Source organism: Pogoniulus pusillus, chromosome 12 (genome assembly GCF_015220805.1).
Source record: "Pogoniulus pusillus isolate bPogPus1 chromosome 12, bPogPus1.pri, whole genome shotgun sequence".
NCBI classification, from domain to species: Eukaryota; Metazoa; Chordata; class Aves; order Piciformes; family Lybiidae; genus Pogoniulus; species Pogoniulus pusillus.
The window spans coordinates 21,465,978-21,481,083 of record NC_087275.1 but is presented as its reverse complement, the minus strand read 5'-3'; the positions used below and the strand labels follow the sequence as shown (position 1 = coordinate 21,481,083).

The window sequence follows — 15,106 nt, the reverse complement described above, 5'->3', positions numbered from 1 at the left end:
CTGTCAGGTACATGAGTGACATCAAGGCTCTGCTCTTTGAGAGGCTTCAAATCCCTGTGTAGGAGCCAGCAGAGACTGACGTTGTCAGTGTACATTGGAGTTGGCTGGCAGCTGTGTGCAGAGCTTGTAAAGGACAGTGAGGACAGCAGTAAGTATAGAGCCATGACACTGTCCTGCCTATTAACTACTCTTAGGATTCATCTGTCTTGGCTTTCTCAAGCTTTTGTGTCTTGTCTGTAAGAAGATATTGGTGTGCAGTTTATAAGACTAGGGAGGTTTGTTATCTCAACACTCTGCTGCTATGCAAAACCTTCTTGTAGTACTACTAGTAAATTGTAACAGTAGCTGAAGTGAGGGAGGTTCCATCTGCTTTTTCAAGGAAATTGTTTCAGAGTGAAGTTTTGGAAAAGGTTTGATTTGGCCTGGTAACCTGGAATTTACTTGCATTGCTTACACTTCCAGCAGCTGTTTTACAGAAAACATAGGTACTGCAACTACCAAGTAATTTATGACTTGCCCTTCTGTAGTCTCAGAAAATCAAGTAATCCATGTAAAACTATTGGACAACATCCATTTTACTCTATTTTTCTAAAATAGTTTGAGAAAAATTGTGTTCTTTGAGGGCTCTGGATACATGGTCCTTTGTTCTGTTGTGCTTAGGAATTTAACATGTTAGTCCAGATATTCCTTTTGCTTTGTGTTTGGCCAATATGTACTTGAGCTGTCGTTCTAGCAAAAAAAACCAAAACCCTAACCCAAAACCCTGCCTGAGTTCACACACATCCCCTTCTAAACATTACAATAAAAAAGCTAATCTTTTGATGCAGTTGATTGGTCCTAGGTCACTTGAAAGGATGAAATGTGGCACAGTTATGATGAATATGTATCTGTTAATGGAAATAAGTGGAATGGCTACTCTGTATTGTAAAGGTGTTAACTGTTTATGGCTAGGTTGTAGAAGGTAAGGTGGGCATAGCTAACCCTTTCACTTCCTGATAATAAAGTTTTCAAGTTACCTTAAAGGAGAGAGATCCTCAGATAAACCACATCTGCTGGTTCAGATTTCTGACTTCAGAAGAAGTTTGCTTACTGTCAGTGGGGGTGGCTGACTGATTTATATATTGGGTAGGAGGTCAGATCTAAGCCCTGACCTTATTCCCATTATTTGTATGAGATTGTTGTAGTCTTCTCTATACTGAGTCTGTTTCAACTTGTAAAACTCGATAGCTTCCTCCTACTTTTGCTCCTCTCCTATTTCTGTGGCCAGTGTCCTCAAGTTCTGCTAGCTGTGATTCTGCATATAAACACCTGAATCTGCTACATAACAAGGTCTTTGATATTTTTTTTCCATGCAAGAGAGTAGAACACTATGCTCTGCTGATAACGGTGTTCTGTGTATGCTGCTTACCTCCAGGAACATGTTTCAAAGAGCATTTTGATTAAGGCTTATGAGATGATAATAATTCAGCTTTCCAAAGTTCTGTAAGTGTCTATCAGCATTCCCACTAAGGGAGGCCCCAGAAATCATCCTCATGACTTTTAAAACATTTTCAAAGAATCATCCTGGTGGTTTTTCCATTGTCAAATCTACAACTTTCTGTGAACTCAGCCCATAAATCAAGGCCATTTTTCTCCCACTGGCCTATACAAACCTGATAAATCCCTATATGAATTCTCAGTCTCCACCCAATCTTTTTGACCCCTGAAGAATGCCCTTCCCACTAAATGAGAGGAGCAAATAATTTTCTTTGTTTCCCTTTGTTGTATCTGAAGCAAAAAAGGATTTGATTCAGGTTATCTTTTTGACAAGAGAGAAACATTTCTTGACATTGAATAGATGGGTGTTAAGAGAAAGGAGTCAAAATCTGTTAAACATTTCTAATGGAGTAAGAATGTTAACAGCAAACAGGCTTCATCTGTCCTGCTGTCTTCAGGAAACTTGGATGAGCCAGTATGATTTCACACTTACTAACAAGAATTCCTAATAGCTCCTTCTGCTGGAGACTGTACTGATAATAGGTGAAAAGCAAACATTTGGCAGGCACACTTTGAAAGGAATGCAGATTATGGTACTTTTAGCATTTTATGAGGTGGGCTATTTTTTGTTCTTTTTTTTTTTTTGTTGTTCTGCCTTTTTAAGCCCTGTCTGAAAGATGGGTGCCCTTTAATAGGCAGCTGATTGCTGAAAAAGGTAACTGTGATAGCTTATGTAGCAGTTATATTCTTGTTTAGGTATCAGCTATGCCTACCTATGTCTTCCCAGCCTGGTGCCAGCATAAAAACACAAGAATGTTTATTTGGATTTCTGGCTATGGAGCAGCTTGCAGGAGCAGTAGATTTCTCTTCTTGTGGAGCACCATTTGTTTGCAGAGGAGCTGTTCCCATTTTGGAGAAAATAGCTTTAGTTTGCTGCATCAGCTGCTATCCTTTTGGTGATGTCTTGACTAAGGGTTTTGGATAACTTTCAGGTTTAAGGAAGCCCTGACCTCAGCAATAGCAAAAGAAGTTACATTATTAGGGTCCCTTCCAACCCAATGCAATCTGTGCATCTGTGACTTTTGGGTAAATACGTTACTATTTTTCCTGGTGGTTTACATCTATAGATGCAAGAAGGCTTTCAGGCTTTAATTCTGTAGTTCTAAAGAGGTAAACTGGGACTTTTCTCTGCCAAGGATCTGCTGAAGAATAAGAAGACACAGTCAGCACAGGTATTGATAACAAAGACTAGATTTATGTGGTTCATTTTTGATCGTACAGACTATCCGCCAACAAATGGGTGCTGGAGAAAATGGGTTGAGGGTCTTTGTTGTTCTGGGCTGTTTTACAGGATACTATCCTGTGTCTTTATTTTAGGTTTTCCCCACTTCTCTTTGGATGCATTTTACAACGTGAGAAAGTGTGGGTTTCAGAGACATTGTCAGTGACATTTCTTATACACAGCTGGGAAATCACTCTAGGTACTCAATTAAACAAAAGACAAGAGAAGTATGACTGATTTTAGATCTTGCCCTTCAGTTTCCTTTACCACAGTTCCACATGGAAATCTAACCTTGTTTATCCAAATTCTTTGCAGATCTATTATAAATGCCTGTATGAAGCACATTTCATTTTGCTAATAATGCTGCTCGCAGCCTTCAATATTTGCTTTTCATGACTAACCCTGAAGGTTTGTAATGCCTTGCCACTCTGTTTGAATTGGTTATGGCTGAGAGGTTTTGAAAGTTCAGGTTTTTTGCATGGCAGCCTGTTATTTAGAAGACATCTGGACAAACAGAACACCCCTATTTATAACCTGATATCTGTCTGAAAAGAAGTTTTGGTTCCCAAGCCAGTTCACAGACTTCCACGTACACAAGTTTCATACTTTTCAGGCTGTGAAATTAGTTTTAAAGGGAGGATTGCCCTTCTTTCCCTGTAAGGCCACATGTATTTTCTGAAATGTAAAGATGTCAGCTCTGACACAGAAAGTCCCTGAACCATAGTTAGCTGGGAGGCTGGAAGAGTGGCTGGGGGAGGTCTCACTGAACACTTGCTCTTTTCCATACTCTTCTCTAAGCAGCTGCTGCAAATGATACTTGCCCAGATGAAACCCCAGCTGGGTGTGGTGTGGCCAGCCTTGGTCATCTGAGCGGGGAGTTTCTTGGCTAGGTCCTTGCGCTACCTAACTACAGACATGCAAAGCGATGTTCTCCTGAGAAGCACAGGGTCTCTCCTGTTTGTATATGCAAGAAACCTGAACTCTGGTAAATGCACTGGTCAGTGTAACCTGTTGGTTTGTTCTTACACTGTTAATCCTGTTCAGTAGCCACTGTGAGAGTCCTCAGAAGCCTAAGCTGAGTTTGATGGGAGCTGGACAACGTATCCAACAGCTCACTCACAGATTGCCTGTTGGAAAGCGATGTCTGTGCAAGCTCCGTTTCACTCTCAGCCCCTCAGAAGCAGTCAGACAAATCGGCACCCAATTGCTGCTTCGATCTGGACCCTTGGGGTCTTTCTCAAGTGTTTCCCTGATAAAAGCATGACAAGCATGTGTTTGTAGGAGAGTGCTTGGCTGAACACCATGTGAGAACAGCCACCTGGCCAGAGCAGGGACCTAAGCTGCAGCAAATACATTGCAGGGATGACGTGCAAACACAGCAGCAAAGTCTAGTTGTTTTCTGCCATGGTGTTCTCCCCACAGAGCCTTTACTGGGACAATTATTGTCTCCTCAGACCTATCAGTGTTAAACAAATGTCTGGAAAATGGTCTGCTGCTACTCCATCAGCACTGGCAATGCTAAGAGATCTTAGGTGGAGCAGACTGTGGCCCTGGCTCTCTATTAGCCACACTGTGAGTGCAAGTAGTCTGGCAGGTTCATAAAGAGGAAGGAGGAGTATCATGTTGCCCCTTCACGCTAAAATCAGGATTGAGTGACATTTACAGCAACAAAGCTTTTGAAATCCTGCTTTTGTACATACACATAGCTGTAAACAGCTTGCTGGTAATAAATCTTACATTCAGGTGGCCGAGGAATGGTACGGGCACGTCTAAATGGAGTTCACACAACTGAGAGCCAATTGTAGATAAGCTCTTTAGCATTGATGTAATGCAATTATTTTAACGTCCCTGTGGGGAACAGTTCATCTGAGAGCATGCTGCTAATGACAGATGTGACTAAGATCTGTCCACGCTATCGGTTGCTTTTGTCACTGACTGAAAGCCAGTGACATCAAAGGGTAGTGCTGGTAGCTAGAAGAGCGTCAGCAGGGCTCCAGCAGTTTCAACACGTTAAAATTGCATCAGCATTTTACGATGGTGGTAGGCTTACGCTACCCTTGTCATCCCCCACTGAGGCAAGCAGCTTGATTTCTTCCCCTGTTCCTCAGAAATAACGATGGCAGCTTTGAAATTTTAGTTAGATGTGTGTGTGCGAGTTGTTGGGAGGATGTGATGCAGTGAGTTGATTACAGCTAAAGGGTGGGTTTTTCTTCTTTTTTTTTTTTTTTGTCTCATACAAACAAAATGTTACTCAGTGTAGAAATAACTAAATCTGGAACATATTAAAATAAATGTAACGCTGTTTCCTTACATTTCTTGTGAGTGCTCTTTAGGCAAGGCTTCCAGGAAAAAAAACCAACCCTTGATGGTATTGGAGAGACAAGAGGAAGACTTCCAGGGTTGTTTTAAAAAAATTCTCTTAGAAAACATGATTACCCATAGTAAGTGGTGGAGTCCTGAGGGAGTATATTTTAAGGCATATGTATTTATTTAACTTGGAGCATCTCGGAACACATGCAAAACAATGGCAATCAGAGGTTAAATGCATATTAAGTCATCTTCTGGTGCAGGATCCTTTCCTTCCTTTGCTGTATGTCTGAGTGTCTAATCTGTTCTTCATTTGAGTGACTCAAGCCATTGAGTTTTCCTGGTTCCTAGTGGACATTCTTCCTAGAACCTCTTTGCTCTTACTGGAAAATGCTCCTGCTCATCAAACAGAAAATAATTTCCTGATCTCCTACAGATCCTTATTTTGCTGGCTCCCCTGCTAATGCGTCTTCCCTGATCAATTCTTCATTTTGTATGGTCTTTTAGCACTTGCAGATAATAGTAACGTAGATGTCTGTAACGGGATTAATAACAAAGCACTTTTCATCTAGGGATTTAAAGCATCTTACATATATGAAGCTTCACAGCAGTACTGCAAGCCATTAAAAGTATTAATGGCTTTATTTAATGGAGGAATAATGTCACATGGAGAAAGGTAGTAATGAACTACACATAGGTTTTACTCTTAAAAGCTTCTTTTTTCTTACCTATTTGGGCTATGGTTTGTTGCTGCTATTTCCAGAGAATAAATGTAGAATAATACAGAGAAAAAGGACAGGTGATAGATTCAGAGTTTGAACATTATCTTTGTGAAAAAAATAATTAGTGGAAGAACCTCTAGCAGGCATAAAGACAAAAGTGGAAGGAGTGGGAGGATGAATTTAAGGCAGTTTGGTCATACTTTGATTAGATCTGAATAAATCTAAAAATCTTAACTTACACCTAAGTGTTTTCAGAAGGACTCACTGAAGTGTTTCTGCCCGAGAAATTGGACATGAAGTCTTACTGGCTCTGATGCTGAGTCTCAGCATTTCTCCATAAGTTGCAACTAACTGCTCATAACTCAGAGTTGCTTGGGCTGGTACTGCTCAGGGTGGTAACAGGCTCCAAAGAGCACAGGTGGCAGCACTAAGAGTGGTTGTGCTTATAGGTATGACCACTCCTGAGGAGTGTGCAATGCTAAAACTTTTTTTTTTTTTTTAATGCTGATTTCAGTGTCTGAAGTTGTTCAGTATGCCAGATGACTAAGATTCTCATTGCACAGAAACTCAGAAAATGCATTTGCACCTGAACAATTGCTGTGTCCTCCGGAGAAAGCAGAATTCCTTTCTTATGAGATTTACGCTTTAAATAGGGAAGAAACGGTATGGTAGCAGACCTACACATCTCATTCATGATGGGAAATGGAGGAAAAGAGTGTCTGGCTTGTGGGTGTACATCAGATATCACAGTCTTTAATGCTGTACTTTGGCCATTTTCTTAAAAATTCCCATCTCAACAGTTTCATGCATAAAGATGTAGTCCTTTTCACTGTCCGTCACATTACATTTTCTTCTTTGGGTGCTTTCAGCATTTCCCTTTATGCTTTAATGAATAATTCTGCTTAGCCCTTTTTCAAGTCATCAGTGTTAGGTATTTAATAAGTCAGGAAAAGAAAAGAACTTGTTTCAGCCCACCAAATGTGTCCTTCAAGCTCAGTACAGTGTGGTCTATCGCTGCTCCTTCAGTAAGATTATGCTCTCTATGATGGTTTTGTGCACAGAGTGATTTGAATGAATTTTTCTCAGAGTTTCTGCAGAATGCTTTATTAAAAGCTTGCTAAAGATTAGATATGTTAATGAGAAACACATAAGAAATGCATGGCATGTGGAACAAGTAACTACCTGAGCCATAAAAATGTCTTATACATTTTCATTTGGAATGTGCAGAGTGGAGAAGTGCAAAAAGGGGGGGGATTTCTACCAGATGCTTTTGCTACAGCTATAAACAACTGAATGCAAATAGACCATTGGGAGTGATTAAGATATAATGCATAATGTTTATGTAATTAAAAATACATCCTGTGTTGTTAACAGTAGAGTTATTTATTACATGTCTTCCTAGCTTAAGTCAGTCTGAGGTCTTTGCTGCATTTGTCTGACACATCCCTAAGCAGCAGTGCTTAGCTGCAGTACCCCTTTCAGTTTTGTGTAGACTGAATTAAATACTTGAAAGGTTGATACACAGTTACCAGAGAGTTTTATAAAGATTAATGTTTTATTGAGTTTTGAAGAAATTCAAAGGCTTGGATAACAAAAAAGAGATAAAGAAAATCCTCGCTGCTTACTGCAGATTTTGGATTAGCTAGCCTGTTTGTTTTCTAATTCTGAATAGTCATGACATGTAGCTTGTTTTGCTTTTAAATCAGATTGCATCCAGCAGTACATCTTGGCCACTGACAGGACAAATTCAAGGTGATAAACTCCTTGATTTATAGCATTTGCAACATCTGAAAAACAAGAGACTGGTTATCTCTCCCTCCCAAACACTGCTGAGCACAGGCTGCTGAGAAGGGCAAAGATGTTGATTTCAAGTTCCTTCTAGAGGCAGGCAGCCAGCACCAAAATGGCAACTGTGAATTATGAAACTTGAGTTATTCCCTGTCTGCCTGGTGGGTCATGAGGAATGGCACCATGGATCATAGAATCAACCAGATTGGAAGAGACCTCCAAGATCATCCAGTCCAACCTATCCCCCAGCCCTATCCAGTCAACTAGACCATGGCACTAAGTGCTTTGCTCTAGTGCTGCTTTTTTACCCTAGGCAATCCTGCTTTTTTGCAGGGCAGTTGGACTCCGCGATCTCTGGAGGTCCCTTCCGAGCTCTAATATTCTGTGATTCTGTGATTTTGGGGATTTTTTTTCTAACAAGCATTTTATTTATTTGTTTTCCCCCTCTCCACGCTTTTAGACCCAGATACAGAAGTTTGTCTTCACGCTCTGCGGCTCCTCCAGTCTGTGATTCTGGAGCCAGAAGTGTTAGCCAGGGCAGCCTCTGAGATGCGCGATACTTTGCCATTTCAGCGTATCGTTGCACTGTCAAAGAGCCGCAATGCAGATCTGCAAACACTTGCAAAAGAACTACTTGAAGATCTTAAAATACTTGAGTACGAAGCGTAGAAGAACTCTGTGACACCAACTGCTTGCGTCTTTCCTATATTTTTGTGCTGCAAGAGTTGTTGGGCATGGACTTGACTGAAAAACACCCTCTGCCTAAAGCCCTCTGACAAAATCCTTTTCAGAAATTAGGTAACCCAGCTGCAATAGCACTTGGGAAAACATGCTGGGTTTTAACTCCCAAATACAATCTCAGATGAGCTAGTAGAGTTGGGGCAGGCTTAATTTCTTTGAGTAGGATTTTGTTGATAATGGGTTTCCAAAATGACCCAAGGTTATGTAGTCTGTTTGCCATATATAGGGAGCAAAGTAATTTTCACATTCTTTGACAGTATATAGTTTATTGCAGTGGTAAATAATCCTTTTGGTCCATTCTGAGGAGTTACTGTGCTGTGAGGAAAACTTTGTTGCTTTTCATAACTCTTCTGTCTTGGAATGCATCTCAAGTTCCAGTTTTATTGTTGTTACTTCTCACCTCTTCTATTCTAATAAAACTCAAGTTCTGTAGCGTGTAATGGAGCCTGCTTTCAAAATTGGCGTTCAGATTCACTCAAACTGCAAGTTGCCCCTGTCTGTGGCTGCCAGGCTTGCTGGAAACTCAGACTTTTGTTTTTTTCAAAAGCCTTGAAAAAACAAGGAAATTAATTATTGTTGTCCACGGTTCCTTGTTGTGCACTGAAGTGGCTAAAATGAACCACTTCCCTCATAACCGCGGTGTTTGTTAGAGCTTCTGTGTACAGTTTGCTTCCCTTAGTGGTAAGTACAAACATTTGTGTGCCTTGCCCTGGTAGAATTGACACATTTTTAGTTAAACAAGTAGTGTCTGTTTCTGTAGTGACAGAATCACAGCCGGTATAGGTGGTGCTATATAGATGATCAGAGGGCTGGAGCACCTCTCCTGTGAAGACAGGATGGGAGAGTTGGGGTTGTTCAGCCTACAGAAGAGAAGGCTCCAGAGAGACCTTGTAGCAGCATTTCAGTATCTGAGGGGGACCTACAGGAAGTCTGGGAAGGAACTGTTCAGAAGGGCTTGTAGAGATAGGATGAGAGGCGATGGTTTTAAACTGGAGCAGGGTAGATTTAGGTTAGGCTTAAGGAGGAAGCTCTTTACAATGAGGGTAGTGAAGTACTGCAGCAGTTTGCGGAGAGATATAGTGGAGGCCCCATCACTGGAGACATTAAAGGTCAAACTTGATGGGCCCCTGAGCAACTCTGTCTAGTTAAAGATATCCTTGCTCACTGCAGTGGGGTTAGACAAGATGGGGTCCCTTCCAACCTTCTGCATTCTATGATTCTGCTATTCTATTCCTGCTATTCAGGAATGCAACAAATGAGAAATGCAGCACTCTGGGAGCAATTATTTCCAAACCAAAGTTATGGCACCACAGCTATGAACCCAACGTAGTAACAAAATGCAATGTGGACAACATTAAGGTATAGATCATCTCACATTAGGCTGTTTGCAGAGTTAGACATTTAATAAATCAGCTTAAAATTACTTTAAATAAACAGCTCAAATGCTACAAGCAGTAGCAGTCTGATTTGGAAAGGAAGGTTAAGATAGCGATCTCGCATACATGAAAGGGTTGCGCAGGTTTCTGCTGTGTCTGATTCAACACTATGTTGAGCTTACCATAGGCAGATTTTTTTGAAGGCTTTAAAACTTCTTCAAAGCATGCTTCCTTGGGATTTGTTTTCTTATCTTGCTATCCTGGTTAGACCTCCTAGAGTTTCATCCTAAAGGGATCAAAATAATAATTTGTAATTTCCTAGAATATCAACTCATGAAAATGTTAACTTTTTAGAAACACTGAAGGGCTTCCACTTTTCTGCTTAATGGGTACTTTCATCAAACTTTTGAAAGCCAGTGAATAACAGAAAAAGAAAAACAAAATAGGTTTGTGAGTAGAACTGGTAAACCTCATGTCCTGTGGATGTGAGAGATTGCTTGTAACTTTCCATCCTTCCCAGACCACCTCTCTGAAACCAAAGAGAGCCTGAGAGAGCTGGGGTTGTTTAGTCTGGAGAAGAGGAGGCTCAGGGGGGCTCTCATTGCTGTCTACAACTACCTGAAGGGAGGTTGTAGCCAGGTGGGGGTTGGTCTCTTCTCCCAGGCAACCAGCAACAGAACAAGGGGTCACAGTCTCAAGTTGTGCTGGGGGAAGTATAGGCTGCATGTTAGGAGGAAGTTCTTCCCAGAGAGAGTGATTGACATTGGAATGGGCTGTCCAGGGAGGTGGTGGAGTCACTATCCCTGGAGGTGTTCAAGAAAAGCCTGGATGAGGCACTTAGTGCCATGGTCTAGCTGACTGGCTAGGGCTGGGTGCTAGGTTGGACTGGATGATCTTGGAAGTCTCTTCCAACCTGGTTGATTCTATGATTCCTATGATTCAAAGTCCACCCAAAGGACAGTAAGTGTCGAGTGCATGAGCTGAGGGTGATGTGGATGCTTACAGGCAGGTTAGGAAGCTGTGACGCTGGGTTGGATAGTTGCCACTGAGCACTGTGCACATCACTGCCAGCTTTCTCCTTGTGAAGCTTTTAATTTAGTTTGTTTGTTTGTTTGTTTTTATTTTATTTTCTGCTGTTATCCTGGCTGGTTGTGAAACTTGATGGAGCTTAATTATCTCTGAGAAGTCTTCTCCTTGTGTCAGGTTTTCTGGGAGCCAAGTCACAGGGACTGATGGTGCAACTGCACCTCATTTCCATATGAAGTCAGGAAACAAAGCACTCAAGACTCTTCATTTTAATCAGGAACAGTGTGGCCAGTAGGACAAGGGAGATTATTCTTCCCCTGTACTCGGCACTGGTCAGGCCACACCTTGAGTACTGTGTCCAGTTCTGGACACCTCAATTCAAGAAAGATGTTGAGGTGCTGGAGCATGTCCAGAGAAGGGCAACCAAGCTGGTGAAGGGCCTGGAACACAAACCCTATGAGGAGAGGCTGAGGGAGCTGGAGTTGTTTAGCGTGGAGAAGAGGAGGCTCAGGGGTGATCTTATTACTGTCTACAACTACCTGAAAGCACATTGTAGCTGGGTTGGGGGTGGCCTCTTCTCCCAGGCAACCAGCAATAGAACAAGAGGACACAGTCTCAAGTTGTGCCAGGGGAAGTACAGGCTGGATGTTAGGAGGAAGTTCTTCCCAGAGAGAGTGATTGCCATTGGAATGGGCTGTCCAGGGAGGTGGTGGAGTCACTATCCCTGGAGGTCTTCAGGAAAAGCCTGGATGAGGCACTTAGTGCCATGGTCTAGTTGACTGGATAGGGCTGGGTGATAGGTTAGACTGGGTGATCTTGGAAGTCTCTTCCAACCTGGTTGATTCTACGATTCTAATTGTGTGTCCAGTGGCATGGTCAGCACTTAAAAGCAGTGCTGAAAAATGTGATTTGAAACACTACAGCTTTTGCCCAGCAATCTACTTGGAACTGATTATAAGTTGCTGATGATAGGGAACTGGGCAGAGGGGGATGACTGACACCCTGTCAGGGTGTGCAGCCATCCAGTGAGATCAGGACAGGCTGGAGAGCTGGGTGAAGGCAAACCTCATGAAGTTCAATAAGGACAAATGTGGGGTCCTGCGCTGGGGAGGTTTAGGTTGGACATTAGGAAAAAATTCTTCCCTGAAAGATTGGTGAGGCATTGGAACAGGTTATCCAGGGAGCTGGTGGAGTCATTGTCCCTGGAAGCGCTCAAGAAATGTGTGGGCATGGCACGTTGGGATGTATAACGGCTGTGGTGGTGTCAGGTCAGTGGTTGGACTCGATGATCTTAGAGGTCTCTTCCAGCTGAAAGAATTCTGTGATTTATGTAGTGCTTCACCAGTTCTTCAGGTGTTTTATTAGGTTGATGTTTGGCCTGGACTATGCGCTGGCTGAAAGGAAAATGGAAAACCTAAGCTGTAGAAAGTAATGCCCACACTGAAGTCAGATCAGGCATGGCAGCATGAGTGGTTTGGCATCTCCAGGGGGAACTGTGAGGTCTTGGATGAGAATGGCAACTAGCTGCCCACTTCCTAAGGGGAGCTGGTGTTTAGTGCATGCAAACACTGGCCTTCTCCCAGAAGCTCATGACAAAAGGGGTGAACTAGAATTCAGGACACATCATCTTGCAGGTGACATCTTTGTGGATGTCACCAAGCTATATGGTTTGGTTGACAATGCTGCAGGGAAGGGATGCCACCCAGAGGGGCCTGGACAGGCTCAGAAGTGGGCCTAAACCAACTTCATGAAGTTCAAGAAGGTGAAGTGCAAGGTCCTACCCCTGGGTTGAGGCAATCCCAAGCACAGATACAGGCTAGGCAAAGAGTGGCTCAAGAGCAGTCTCAAGGAGAAGGACTTGGGGATGTCAGGGGATGAAACACTCTACATGTGCCAGCAATGTGCACTTGCATCCCAGAGGACCAAGTGTATCCTGGGCTGCATCAAAAGCAGTGTGACCAGCAGGATGAGAGAGATGAATCTTCCCTCTACTCTGCTGTCACGAGACCCCCACCTGGAGTACTGCATCCAGTTCTGGTGCCCCCAGCATAAGAAGGACACTGAACTGCTGGAGTGAGTCCAGAGAAGGGCCACAAAGATGATCAGAGGGCTGCAGCATCTCCCCTCTGGGAACAGGCTGAGAGAGTTGGAGAAGAGAAAGCTCTGTAGAGATCCTGCAATGGCCTTCCAGCAGCTGAAAGGGGCCTATAAGAAAGCTGGGAAGTGCTTTTTTATGTGGGCTTCTTGTGATAGACCAAGAGTGAATAGATTGAAATTTGAGGAAGGTAGATTGAGACTGAATATTAAAAGTAAGCTCTTTACAGTGAGGGTGGTTGAGACACTGGAACAGGTTGCCCAGGGAGATTTTGGATGCCCCTCCCTGGAGGCGTTGAAGGCCAGGTTGGATGAGGCCTTGAGCAGCCTGTTCTAGTGGGTGGTGCCCATGCCCATGGCAGTGGAGTTGGAACATGTTGATGCTTAAGGCCCCTTCCAACCCAAAGCATTCTATGAATCTGTGGTCCATACTGTTATGGTTGTTCAAGAGAGGGAAGTAAGTCAGAGGAAGAATGGGAGAGGGTGTCAGTTCAGTCATTTGGCCACGGCTGAACTTTCAGGTGATTTGATTTCAGCTGGTTGCACCAGGCATTTACCTGCTCCTTTGGGTTAACATCTGCACCTGTGGTACGTGCTGATTAGCACAAATTGGACTTCAGAACTGATAAGACTTTACAAGTCTCGCGAATGTTGTGTGACTCATCTCTGCTGCTTCCAGTCCGACAAGGATTCTGGAGGTACGGAGAGAGTTTTACAGGGGAACAAGGAAGCTGTTTCCTCTGTCATTCCTGCCCAATGCATGTGCTACAAGTTCAGGGGCGTGCAGAGCCCCTGATTTGCAGCTGGGCCTGGCCATGTCTGCGGTGCTCTGTAGGTACTTCTCCTGATTAGCATGTGGGAACTTTTGCAGCTGCTAGTTGCTTCTCAGCCACGTGAGCTGCGCTGATAAAAAGTAATCTGGAAACTCTTGAGGTCATAAGGATTTTAACTTCTCCAATGTTTTATGATGACCTTTACAACCTATAACTTGCTCATTCAGAAACCTTGAAAAGACTTTGACCAAATTACCTGTCTGCATGTGATTTACAGGACTATAATTTTTATTGTGGGTGCGACTGCAGCAAGAGCACTCTGGTGCCAGGTGCTCAGTCTTCTTAAATGTGTGTGGCTTTCATTTTCTCTGCTCTTGGGCTGCAGTCATGAGAGGCAGCAATCACTGAGGGCAAGGCTACTTGTGGGCTTTGGCAAGGGCAAGGTGTTGTGTGATCTGCATGGGTCTGCCAGGTGGATGGGAAAACTCAGGTCTGACTGAGCTGATAAAGTGGCCTTTGTGCCACCTGGGGCTGGGATGGAGGAGTTTGTTAGGTATTAGGAAATCGAGTGAGTTGTTTGAAAATCTCTGTAGAAAGATAAAAGAATCCTTTCTTCTATAGCTCTATCATTGCTGAGGTCTAATAAAGTGCAGCAGCCACCCTGTCTTGGCACGAAACAGAAAATGGGGAATGTAGGAATAAAAAGCCCAGGTCTTGGGTCTGTGCTCCTTCCTCCTGAGCAGAATATGATACCCAGAATCAATTTCAGAGGCACTTGGGCTTAGCTGAAGAACACAACCAGCCCCTCACTGCTTGCCAGATACCCAACTTCACCAGAAGACTTGCTGCTGCGGTTCCTGGCACTTTTATGGTTGTCATAGGGCTTATTAGAACCTTAACTGCAGCACAGGGATAGGCATTCAGGAGATCTTCTGCCATTTTCTCATCCAGTGGGTTTCTGGGAGCTGCTGCCATGGGTAAGAGAGTAGTTAGCATTCAGAGCCCAAGGAAAATTAGGCCTGGTGCAGGGGTAAGAAATCCTCCGAGTCATTGTGATGGGAGTCACTATTCCTAGCATAGAGTCAAGGACTGTACTGGATTGGAAGAGACCTCTAGAGGTCAGCTAGTCCAACCCTCCCTGCATGTGCCAGGACGTTTACTTAGAGGTAGAAGACCTTTAAGGTGATGCCATGCTGATGACAAGGAGAGAGAAAAACCAGGAGAATGGGTCTTCAGACTGATCTAAGTGGGGAGCAGAGCACTAGGGTGCTGAGGGAAAGGAGGTCTGGTTCCCAGAAGGCAGTGCCATTCCTGCCCAAAGGTCTGCAAAGCTGCCAGTGGGGCTTAACTAACCTGTTATGAAGGGTGCAGTAAATGGGGGAAAATCTGATTCTGTGTGTGAGTGGTGGAAGGCAGCTTCTGCTGAAAGTGAGATTTTCACAGAACCAACCTGCTGGTGGGGAACACAGCTGAGCTGCTTCCTCAGCCTCACAGGAGGCCAAGAGTGAGCTGTGGCATGGC

General features: G+C 43.5%; 1 protein-coding gene across 3 annotated transcripts in view; it reads left to right on the top strand.

Moving 5' to 3' along the window:
- Positions 1 to 15,106, top strand: part of HSF2BP (heat shock transcription factor 2 binding protein) — a 124,389-nt gene that overhangs the window by 21,784 nt on the left and 87,499 nt on the right. Inside the window, exons 8-9 of one of the 3 annotated variants that reach the window (XR_010304335.1) lie at positions 42 to 148; positions 8,036 to 8,120. The exons of 1 other annotated variant lie outside the window; for it this stretch is intronic. Coding sequence is in view for 1 of the 2 variants with exons in the window: in XM_064152617.1 (XP_064008687.1) it covers positions 8,036 to 8,244 (209 nt within the window). In the remaining variant the exon portion in view is untranslated. Of the gene's footprint in view, positions 1 to 41; positions 149 to 8,035; positions 8,757 to 15,106 lie in introns of those variants that run through there. One more of the 3 variants, XM_064152617.1, reaches the window with a different exon arrangement.